This window comes from Phocoena sinus, chromosome 11 (genome assembly GCF_008692025.1).
Source record: "Phocoena sinus isolate mPhoSin1 chromosome 11, mPhoSin1.pri, whole genome shotgun sequence".
NCBI lineage: Eukaryota > Metazoa > Chordata > Mammalia > Artiodactyla > Phocoenidae > Phocoena > Phocoena sinus.
The window spans coordinates 55949219-55961420 of NC_045773.1; the positions used below are offsets into that span (position 1 = coordinate 55949219).

Consider the following 12202-nt stretch of genomic DNA (forward strand, 5'->3'; position numbering starts at 1 on the left):
GGAGAAAATATTTGCAAATGAAGCAACTGACAAAGGATTAATCGTCAAAATATTCAAGCAGCTCATGCAGCTCAATATCAAAAAAACAAACAACCCAATCCAAAAATGGGCAGAAGACCTAAAGAGACATTTCTCCAAAGAAGATATACAGATTGCCAACAAACACATGAAAGTATGTTCAACATCACTAATCATCAGAGAAATGCAAACCAAAACCACAATGAGGTATTACCTCACACCAGTCAGAATGGCCATCACCAAAAAATCTAGAAACAATAAATGCTGGAGAGGATGTGGAGAAAAGGGAACCCTCCTGCACTATTGGTGGGAATGTAAATTGATACAGCCACTGTGGAGAACAGTATGGAGGCTCCTTAAAAAACTAAAAATAGAACTACCATACAACCCAGCAATCCCACTACTGGGCATATTCCCTGAGAAAACCATAATTCAAAAGGAGTCAAGTACCACAATGTTCATTGCAGCACTGTTTATAATAGCCAGGACATGGAAGCAACCTAAGTGTCCATCGGCAGATGAACGGAAAAGAAGATTTGGCACATATATACAATTGAATATTACTCAGCCATAAAAAGAAACAAAACTGAGTTATTTGTAGTGAGGTGGATGGACCTAGAGTTTGTCATACTGAGTGAAGTAAGTCAGAAAGAGAAAAACAAATACTGTATGCTAACACACATATATGGAATCTAAAAAAAAAAAAAAACAAAACTTTTTTCTGATGAACCCAGGGGTATGGCAGGAATAAAGATGCAGGCATAGAGAATGGACTTGAGGACATGTGGAGGGGGAAAGGTAAGCTGGGACAAAATGAAAGAGTAGCTCTGACTTATATACACTACCAAATGTAAAATAGATAGCTAGTGGGAAGCAGCTGCATAGCACAGGGAGATCAGCTTGGTGCTTTGTGACCACCTGGAGGGGTGGGATAGGGAGGAGGGAGGGAGACACAAGAGGGAGGGGATATGGGGATATATGTATATGTATAGCTGATTCAGTTTGTTATACAGCAGAAACTAACACAACATTGTAAAGTAATTATACTCCAAAAAAGATATTTTAAAAAAGTAAAGATAACAAAGAGAAAAAAAAAAACACACATGCACCCCAATTCATTGCAGCACTATTTACAATAACCAGGTCATGGAAGCAACCTAAATGTCCATTGACAGATGAATGGATAAATAAGATGTGGTACATATATAGAATGGAATATTACTCAGCCAAAAAAAGGAACCAAATTGGGACATTTGTAGAGACATGGATGGACCTAGAGACTGTCATACAGAGTGAAGTAAGTCAGAACGATTAAAGCAAATATCGTATATTAACACATCTATGTGGAATTTAGAAAAATGGTACAGATGAACCAGTATGCAAGGCAGAAATAGAGACATAGGTGTAGGGAACAAACATATGGACACCAAGGTGGGAAAGCAGGGGGTTGGTGATGGGGGGGGTGAACTGAGAGATTGGGATTGACATATATATGCTAATATGTATAAAACAGGTAACTAATAAGAACCTGCTATATAAAAAATTAATTTAATTTAATTTAAAAACAAAGGAATACACCCTTGGTCGTCGAGGTCTTGAATCTGAGTTGCTGATTCTTGGAGGATATTATGTAGTCACGCCTATTGGTACCACTACAAATTCAGAGACTTCAACCTCAGATGAGGCCTCAGCACATCTTTAAGGCTATCCTTTTTATGTATTCTCTTTTTCCTCTTGCAATTCTTCAGTGATTATTCTAAACCTTTTTAAATCCCAGACCATTCTCCTCAGTCTGAAAAGATAAACTTTCCTCCTACATTACAAGGATTATCTCTGTCATTTCCCACCTCAATACCTAAAAGCTTATGTAAAACTGTTCTCTCACTTGCTTGCTGCTGCTTCAGACCTCAATTCTATTTTCTTTGTTCTAAAATACTTCTTGAGGGTTTGCTATGAGCCAGATAATGCTAAAGGAAAGACAAAATTCCTCTCCTCAAGTAACATTAAGTGCTATTATGAGACCAATGCAGAATGATTTGGAAGTGTATGGGGCACACCTGAGACTTCCAGGTAGAGGGTGTGTCAGGCTACTGAGAAGAGGTGATGTCTAAGCCAATCTGAAAAATTACTGAGTAAGAGTCAATGCCCCTACCGTGTGCCCCCAGCAATCTCTACCCCCTCTCCATGCCGCTCAACACACTGTATTGTAGTTTATTTAATGAGGTCCTCTACAAGACAAGGAAAATCCACTGGCAGGTCAGTCTATCTTGTTAACCACTGCATCCCTAGCACTTAAAAGAATACTGAGTGAATATTTATATTATGAAATAATGAAAATAATATGAACTTCAGCGTTAAAGCTGTCCTAGATAGTACCAATATTCAAATTATTTAAAATATTTAAATTATTTAAAAACTAGTATGGCTGTTTGTGTATCAGTTGAATATCAATCGTAGCTCTGGATTTAAATTTTGGCTTCATTTCCTATGAGATTTTAAAATTAAGGCAAATCAGTTAAATAATCTATCATTTTATCATCTGTTCATGTTGATGGTAATAATATTATAATTCATAGGATGGTTTTAATGATGAAATGAAAAAGCATATGAAAAAACCCATTTCAGTGCTGCTACACTAAATACATATAAGTGTTTGACTTCCTTTCTAGACTGCTTTTAAATGAGCTATATTTATAGTTAGATAAGAAAATTAAAATATGCAGAAACCAATGCAGAATGAGAGCACTCTATTTAGTCTTTCCTTCATGATTTTTCTCAAGTGCTCAACTTAACAAATGATTAGGTAGTTTGCTTCTAAACTTAAAATGCATTTATCCTTAATCTTCTCTATAATGTAAATTTAAAATTTGCTGTTCATTCATACCTAATTAACCAATTTGTGCCTGTATGTCAACTTTAGATTTTATTTAACAATTCAACAGGAATTTAAGAGCCTATTATCTGTGCAAAGTTGTAATTTATCTTTATCATTCAGGGACTACTTTATGCAGACACTGCTGGGTGGCTTCTAGCTCAATAAATGCTCCAAGATGCTTAATATTTTCTTTCCTTTTTTTTGTTTTAATAATGAGTATAACTGATGGATTTCATCCAAAATAAGAAATCAAAGTATGATAGAATGGAAAGAAACAGCTTACTGGCATATTTAAAGGATGGTATCTTTTGCAGCTTTAAATTGTTTCCAGGAAAAAGTTAACAAATAAGTAGAAATCTGATAAATTGTGCTAAATGCCAACTTTTAAACCTTAGTAATCCAGTTTATATGCTTTATTCTATATGGATGGCTGCAAGAATCCTAGTATTTTCTATTATTCAGTATATTAAGACTTGTGAGAATAAAACAACAGATCGAACAAGAATAATTAAGTTCTTCAGGCTGGCTACCAAATGCAATACTGTTATAAAAAGATTAGAATTATATCAGTAGGTTGAACAAGGAGAGTATTAATTTCAGAGCAGCTTAGTTATTTCTCCCTACATGTGCCCATTCTCAATTGACCTTTATCTAAGCTATATTGTCAAGTAAATCACACAGCTGATTTGCTTAAAGGTAAAATTTCTTCCACTAATACTGCAGATACCGTACGGGGCCTCTCACTGTTGTGGCCTCTCCCGTGCGGAGCACAGGCTCCAGACGCGCAGGCCCAGTGGCCATGGCTCACAGGCCCAGCCGCTCCGCGGCATGTGGGATCTTCCCAGACCGGAGCACAAACCCGTGTCCCCTGCATCGGCAGGCGGACTCTCAACCACTGTGCCACCAGGGAAGCCCTGATAATGATTTTTAACATTTTATTAGTGATTGATTTAGAGACCTTTAGTTACCTATTTTTTCTTTTGTTGCCTATGCTTTTGGTGTCACATCCAAGAAATTGTCAAATCTAATGTCATGAAGCCCTCCCCCTATTTTTCTTCTAAGTGTGTCATAGTTTTAGTTGTTACATTTAGGTCTTTGATCCATTTTGATTTAATTTTTCCAGTGTGAGGTAAGGGTCAAACTTCATTGTTTTGCATACCAATATTCAGTTTTTCCAACCACATTTCCCCATGGGATGGTCTTAGCACATCTTGAAAATCATGTATGTCAGGATCTTTTTGTGCTCTCCATTCTATTCCATTGGTCTATATGTATGTCTTTACACCAGTACAATGTTTTGATTCTGCAGCTTTGTAATATGTTTTGAGGTCAGCAAATGGGAAGCCTCCAGCTTTGTTCTTCTTTCTCAAGATTGTTTTGGCTATTTGAGTTCCCTTGAGATTCCATATTAATTTTAAGATGAATATTTTCAATTTTGGTTTTATTTCTGATAATAGCCATCCTAATGAGTGTGATGCTAATAATTTTATTCAATCATCTATTTCCTTAATGTATTTTTTTTTTATTCTATGAGTTAGTGAGGGAAACCTGTTTAAAATCTTCCAGTATTGTGGGCATGTCTCCTAGTTCTGCCTAGTTTTGCTTCATATGTTCTGAAGCTGATATCCATTATCTGAAGATATAGGATCCTCTTTTAAATGTGATATCATTTTAGGACAAGTAAGAAGTAGAGCCGTAATTCTCACACTAATATTGAAAATTTTTCTGGAGTTCCCCAATTCTCTGAGAATTTTTAAATTTAGAAAAGATGTCAAATGATAATCTAAGAAAGTAAATATTCTAAAATCATAATCAGGGTTAACTGAATGAAAACTTATAAAGGACTAAAGATATCCAATTTCAAAGTCTGAGCTGGCAGTGTTTTTAGAAGCTGGAGGTAAAATAGGCTAGGCTAGACTAAGAACAGACTTTTAAAATAAGCTAAGGAGTCATTCCAGGAGTTTAAGAGGAGAAACATAATGGTAAGATTTACATTTTTAAAAGACCATTTAGCTATCCATATAAAGAATGACTTGGAAACTAAAAAACAAAAAGTTAGAACTACTTAAAGGAAACTGTTATAATAGATGGATAGGAAACTGTGGCATAGTAGAGACTATGAAAAAGATCCAAAAGATTAGCTAAATGGTAAAATCTACAAAATCAGGTGAACAGACTGGCTATGGGATGAGAGGGAGGGGGTTATTAAAGCCAAAAGGGAATGATATAAAATGACTGTCAAGAGAAAATGATTAACAAAATATAAGTGAATTTAAAAAACACACATCTTTTTGTTTTTGGAATTTTAAGAATCAACTGACTATTCACAGACAACTGAAAAACCTACAGTTGGAAATTATGTCTGTAATTTTGCAACTGTTACAAAGTCAATGATTTCACTTTTATATCATGTGAGCTGTGAAATGGGTTTGGAAATTTTCCCTCTCTTTTGCTACATAGTCTACTTGAAAAATCTAATTTAATTTCTTTCTATACATCTTACTGAAGTTTAATGTCATCCTTTCATTGTTGTTTATTTGGTAGCTTTATAAAAATGTCTTTCCTCTGAAAAGCTGACTTTATCTTCTTGGTTTTTATAGTGTATATGTGACAGTCACAAAATAAAATTATTTCTTCCTCTCTTCCCATTTTAAATAGGGGAAAAAGTTTATTTTCTTCATAGGCATATATAGAAACTGTCATGAAAAAAAATTAATGGGAAGTAATTTCTCATCATGTTAAATTTCACATAGGTCTTGTCTATGTGACTGACTTCTCTGTGATAGATTTTACTTCTTTATACATTAAAAAGCTATTTTGCCCGTTTCATCTCAGTGCCTAAAACAATGACACATGGTACGTTCTGAATGAATATTTGTTAAGTATTGAATAAACTAATTAATTCATATCTCAGATAGTAAGAGTGTAAGTATCAAGCCTCAGAGAAGGGTTGCTCTTACTTCATTTAGTAAGAAGTGTAGAATTCCCCGTACTGGATCTTTTTTCCTTCTCTGTACAATCTTCCAACACCATCCTAGGGTCTCTGCTGCTGGTCTTCTGTTAGCTCTTCTCGTATTTCTTCTCCCTACTCCTTACATCAAAGGCTTTCTAAGACTATTAAATTTTTCTTCACCTACATATGTTTCCAAAAGAAAGTCACTGCATTTAGTTTCTATGCATACAGTTATGACATTCATGTTTATTTTTTTAAAAATGAAAGCTGTCAGAAGCTAATTCCTACTGACTGCAAACATTTCAAGTCACAAAGTTATTATGAAGCACAGATTGCCTGTCCAGGATAAGGCTAGCTGCTAGAGACAGTAGGATATATCCCTTTTATAAATGGAATGTAAATGCCATAGTAATTTGATATCTACTATCAACCCATCCATTTGAAAAGCACATGAACAAGATCTCCTTCCACAGTTAGGAAACTGATATTATTCCTTTTCTCCTTGAATTCATATTATCTCACTTCCCCCACACAAGCTTATCGCAACATATTTTAGTGCTTGAAAATACTTTAAATTGATCATATTTCTCTACACAAAAGAGTATATTTTAAAATTCCTGAGAACATAAATTTAAAAAATTGTCATCAGTATTGTGTTATCATTAATTTACTAGAGCACTACTGATCAAATGAGAAACTCAATATAAATTATGATCATTATAAAATACTCTAAGTCAGTTTTTTTTTTTTTTTTTTTTTTAAATTTATTTATTCATTTATTTATTTTTGGCTGTGTTGGGTCTTCGTTTCTGTGCGAGGGCTTTCTCTAGTTGTGGCAAGCGGGGGCCACTCTTCATCGCGGTGCGCGGGCCTCTCACTGTCGCGGCCTCTCTTGCTGCAGAGCACAGGCTCCATACGCGCAGAGCTCAGTATTTGTAGCTCACGGGCCCAGCTGCTCCGTGGCACGTGGGATCTTCCCAGACCAGGGCTTGAACCCATGTCCCCTGCATTGGCAGGCAGACTCTCAACCACTGCGCCACCAGGGAAGCCCTCTAAGTCAGTTTTATTGGAAATGCATCTCATACAGAAATGGATAGCACCTTCTCCCCCCATTTAGGTTGTGTATCAGAATGAATATTATTTGTTGTTAGGAAGAAACAGGGTTCAAGCTGATCCTATTCTTACATTTTGTGTTCTTCCATTCCAAATATTTGGGAGCAGAAGGATTTCTGGTTATATCAATAATTATTCTTCTGAACTACTAAATTATGTATCAAAAATCACATGGGGTATGTCATAAAATTATTTTTAATGATCAGCTGACAACTCAATTGAGTTCTTCTGAAGCATTTTCAAAAGCCACTGGAAATTACTACTCTTGTGTGAAACAATTAGCTACCCAGTTATTAGAATCACTTACTTTCTAACAAGACTTAGGTCAGATTAAAGGTATTGCTTTAATTGTAGAGTGGGAGAGGGACAATCACAAAAGAGGAAAGGGGAAAGCTGCCCAGGGTTTAGGCAGACTCTGAGGCAGATTGATTTTAGGAAAGAAACATGCAAGTAAACAGCGTGAAAATTAATACCCTTAAACTATCATTTACATAACCCCCTGGAAAGCCTTCATGTACTTTCCAAGGTTAAGGGTTAGGGATCCATGACGCCCAGTTTGCCTGATGCTTCAGGCATATTCACAGATTCAGATACACAGTGTAACAGAAATCATGAACTTTGATTCTGCAATTCACGACATTCTGTGTGTGTTGTGTGTATGTGTTTTGGTTGGGGGGTAGCAGTATGAGCAACGAGGTATGGGAGGAAAGAAGGAAAACAGACTATGTAGGCTCAGATACCAGATTTTTCATTATTGGTAGTATTTTTGAATCTGTTTTGTATCTCTGCCACTGAAACCATTCCCTTACCCTAAGGCTTTTAACCTGGACATGTGATAGGTGGGGGAGAAGAGAGGAAGAATGCTTTTAAGACATTAATGGACGAAATGACATTGAAGCTGATTTTAATATGAAAAGTGACATTGCTATTTCAACTTAAAGGTTTTGACATCTTAATTCTGTCCTGCTGACACTGCAGAGCCACACATACACAGTACTCACAAAACACAGGGTAGAGACACAGAAAACATGATCTCTAGGATGGTATGATTTAATCAAATTAAACTAATATAAAATTTAAATCACTAACCCAAAATTTGCTTTACAAATTTTCCTCAAAAGATGTATTCTCTTTCCTCTAACAGTAAATATTCGTCACAGCTTAGAAATATATAGCTCCCACTAAAAAAACAAAACACAACAGCACTTTTTTTCATTGTTTTAACATAGTGCCTAATTAAACAAAAAATAAGATTTGAAGGAGCTCTAATGATGCACAGTTGCCTAAAAACAGAAGGAGGCTGAGCCACAGTCAAGAGTTGTGCCAGGGCCTATATTCTTTGTTCAGATATTGCTTTGAAATCCAACCTACCCCAGGGTAAAGGGAATCTCACTGAAGCCAGTCCTCACTCTATCCTTCAGGAGCAGCTCCTGATGGGAAATATCAGGACCTTGGTGAGAGGATGGGAGAAGGTGGGACAAGGTGGGGGAGAATATCTTGTGTTACCTATTTTTTTGTTTACTACAACCTGTAAAACAGGACCTTTTAAAAAGTGCCTTGTGTCAAGTATATGTTTATAAAGACCTGAATCGTTTTGAAAATTTCAGACTTCATTTGTAGTTATAGAAGATGTAATAATGGTTTTTAAAAAATTGTCCCAAACCTGGCCGGTACAGATGTTTTTTTGGATGACTGTAATTCACAACTCCTCTCTTGCGATGAAATGAACATTCCTGAAAAAAAAGCCTAAGCAACCTTCCAATAAACTTTAATAGAATTAAGATTTGCTCTGGAAAACCATCCACTCACCTAAGCAATTGACTATTAGTTAAGAGTCTAATGTCCCCCAAATTCCTTTCTTTCTGTTATCTACTTTAATGATAATTATCTAACCATTTTCTTTTCCCATAAAATGTCCCTACCAAGACTGTATCTTTTATTTGACTTATCAGAGGTCTTTTTCCTTACAGCAAGATTGTAATAAAACTTCAACTTCTGCTTATAACAAAGCATAAGTGTGGCAAGTTTTCTTTAATAATTTATTTGCTAAACTTAATTAAAGCGGATGCATAAGTGGATAGAAAGTGACCATTTCAGCTCAATTTAACAAATATCTGTATTACATTTTGTCATAACCTACCGTGGGTATGACTCTCCCCGCCCCCATTCCCTGGCAAAAAAAATTAGGATGTTTTACTTGACTAAATTGATAGGCTTATGCATTCTGAATAAGCAAATAGTATTGTTAATAAGACCCACTTTTTTTCATTATTATAATAGGGAAGTGTGTATTATTAAAACGAAAACAGACTGATCACATATAGTAAAATACTAAGTCATCTTATTTAGTCAGAGAGATAAGATAAAAATGAATTTTCCTTCTTTTTCAACAAGTCTCAAATTATTCTAAATTGTGAGTAAAGATTCAACATTTCTAGATCTACAAATCAGAAACCAGATTATCATTTTACTTTTGATGATTTTGGGGTGCCTCAACCGATTTTGTTAGCATTCTTCAAAAACTAGGCAAAATATACCTCTTGGTGGTTTGCTTTTATTCTGTAAAGCGCATTACCGAGCCAATCGAAAAAGGATTCTTGTCCAAAATATTAAAAACACTGCTCTTACGTCCCAGCCTGATAAACTGAAGTGAATGGATCTTTCTAAATGATTACATTAATACAGATTTTAAAGTATTTTTTTAAATGTCATGTCAACTTTAAGTTGTGCTCTTTGCTCATAACAGCTGTGAATTTTCACTTAAATCTAAAGCAAAACGAGAGGCTTAACAACAACACAAAAATATTTTAAAGTAAACCCTAGAGCCGAATCCATCCTTGATGAGCTGACTGTTGGTTGATGAATCAGAACTGCGATGCGGGGCTTCGCTGGTGGCACGGTGGTTAAGAATCCACCTGCCAATGCAGGGGACACGGGCTCAAGCCCTGCTCTGGGAAGATCCCATATGCCGCGGAGCAACTAAGCCTGGGCACCACAACTACTGCGCCTGCACTCTAGAGCCCAAGAGCCACAGCTACTGAGCCTGAGTGCCACAACTACTGAAGCCACGCACCTAGAGCCCGTGCTCCGCAACAAGAGAAGCCACCGAAATGAGAAGCCCGCGCACCGCAACGAAGAGTTGCCCCCGCTCGCCGCAACTAGAGAAAGCCCGGATGCAACAACGAAGACCCAACGTAGCCAAAAATAAATAAATAAAATAAATTAATTTTGTTAAAAAATTGATGCAGAAACATCTTCCAACAGAACACTGACTCCAACGATATTTAAGTCCTTAGTCGAAAGGGCTGGGGAGGAGTATCACTGTTGCTAACTGGCAGTCAGTAAGGATAAATGCCCTATAATTAAACATTTTCTCCTTTATTCGTTTAATCAAAAATAGGCCTACAGCTGGAGGGGTTCCGTCTGCCTCCGACCTCAAAGGACGGCCCCCAACTCAACTACTCGTGACCCCACAGCTCAGGCCTGTCCATCCTCTACCTGGCGCAGCCGGGTACACCCTCCGAAGTCAACAGCTTCCACAATGTTAACAAGAGCTGTGTGCCGAATAACTAGGGGACCCGGAGCAACGCCCCGAAACTAGTCGGGTTAACAGCTCCCCCGCAGGCGCGAATCGTCACGGGTCCCCAGTTCCCGGCCACGGCGAGGCGAGAACTAGAAACCTACAAGAGCGCTACTATGCGGAGCCAACACGCGCTACAACGTTCGGGGACCCCCAAGCGGACGCTGAGGGAAAAAGACGGCGCTGTAGGAAGCCAGCGACTCAACCTCCGCCAAGGCGGATAACGTCTTACCACACTGCGGCACCGCCTCCGCCTCCCGCGTCGCCGGGGCCGCGCCCGTCCAGTCGCGGGAGCTCACTATACACGTAGTACGCCGCGGCCCCGCCCACCCTGCTGCGTAAGCTCACGACACGTAGCACGCCCCGGCCCCGCCCACCCGGCGGCGGAGGCTCACGGGGCGCGTACTACGCTGCGCCCTCCTTTTCTGCGCACTTTTCCCCCACCCAGCCCCAGCACTGGCTTGGCGAACGCCCTCCCATCTTCCTCCGGCCTGACTTCCGGTTTGCTTGCGCGGCCCAGGCTCCGAGCCGTGGATTACTGGAGGCCCCGTTTCCGGTCGTGCGTCGGACGCCCTCCTGGCCAGCCCCGTCGCTGCGCTCCCCCTGTGCGGCGCGGGGCTAGGGCGGGCGCTGACGGGGCCGGGTAACCGGCCTTCTCCGGCGGTGGCTCGGCCCTCGGCCTTGGCTCGGCTCTCCTTTCAGACCCTCCCGGGCTGTAGCCGACTGGCCGGCCGCGCCGGCCCTGGCGCCACCGAGGCGGGAGAAATGGGAGTCCCTCCGCGGCGTTCCCGGAGCGGCTGCCTTTGCCGGGGAAGCGGCGCTGTCTTTGAGGAAACAGGAAGCCCGCGGTGACCCCTAGCGACCCGGTTTGTTTTTGGTCCGTTTCCAAACGCTGGGGAATCGAAACTCGGCGGCCCTGGGGGCGGCCCCACGGAGCCTGTGTTCTGGGTGAGTGACGCGCTTTGGCCGGCCAGGGGGCGCGGGCGGTGCCGGGACCACCCTCTGCTGCCGTCGCCGGTGAGGAGAGACGCGTCATTTCTCCAGACCTTGGACCAGGGAGCGGCCCGCCTGGCATCCTCGACCGCGTCTACTCGGCGCGAGCCGGGTCGGGCCCCGCTTGGTCCTCGGTTCTCCCTAGTGCTTGTTTTCTTACCGTGCTCTGGTTTACCGTGGCGCCTGCAGTTTTATTTCATTCATTGGGGCTGCATTTAAATGGGATACCAAAGAGGGGCGTATGGTTAGGACGGTCCTGCTTGGGGTGATGTAAATCGACCCCTGTACATCACCGAGGGCTAACAGTAATGTTAGGTTTTTTCAGGATGGTTTTCCATCATTTGTTGAGTGGCTACTACATGCCAGGTAGGCTGAGTCTCTCGTCCCTACAAACAAGGAACTCAGATATTTAGAAGTGAGAGAAAATACAGAAACTGTAATACAGATGAAAACAAACTGCTCCAGGATATATTGGAGATATGCTGAGATGATCAAAGACAACCTACTAGGATTGAAATTGATCCTTGCCTCTTAAACATAGAAGACGCTTGCTTTTTTACTTTTAGAGTTTTAAATTTGACTGAATAAGATCTCAAGACATGGTTTACATTACTGTTATCTAAACTTACCGTGTCTAATTTACCAACCTGTTGTGATCACTCCTTACATC

The 12202-nt window shown here is 39.8% G+C and overlaps 2 protein-coding genes across 3 annotated transcripts in view; one reads left to right on the plus strand and one right to left on the minus strand.

Moving 5' to 3' along the window:
* ZCWPW2 (zinc finger CW-type and PWWP domain containing 2) overlaps positions 1-10848 on the minus strand; it is a 151907-nt gene extending 141059 nt beyond the window's left edge. Inside the window, exon 1 of one of the 2 annotated variants that reach the window (XM_032647904.1) lies at positions 10772-10848. Coding sequence is in view for 1 of the 2 variants with exons in the window: in XM_032647903.1 (XP_032503794.1) it covers positions 5854-5858 (5 nt within the window). In the remaining variant the exon portion in view is untranslated. Of the gene's footprint in view, positions 1-5853; positions 6432-10771 lie in introns of those variants that run through there. The other variant, XM_032647903.1, reaches the window with a different exon arrangement.
* A 125-nt stretch (positions 10849-10973) lies between these two features.
* AZI2 (5-azacytidine induced 2) overlaps positions 10974-12202 on the plus strand; it is a 43514-nt gene continuing 42285 nt past the window's right edge. The window contains exon 1 of the mRNA XM_032647902.1: positions 10974-11487. The gene's annotated coding sequence lies outside the window, so the exon portion shown is untranslated. The remainder of the gene's footprint in view (positions 11488-12202) is intronic.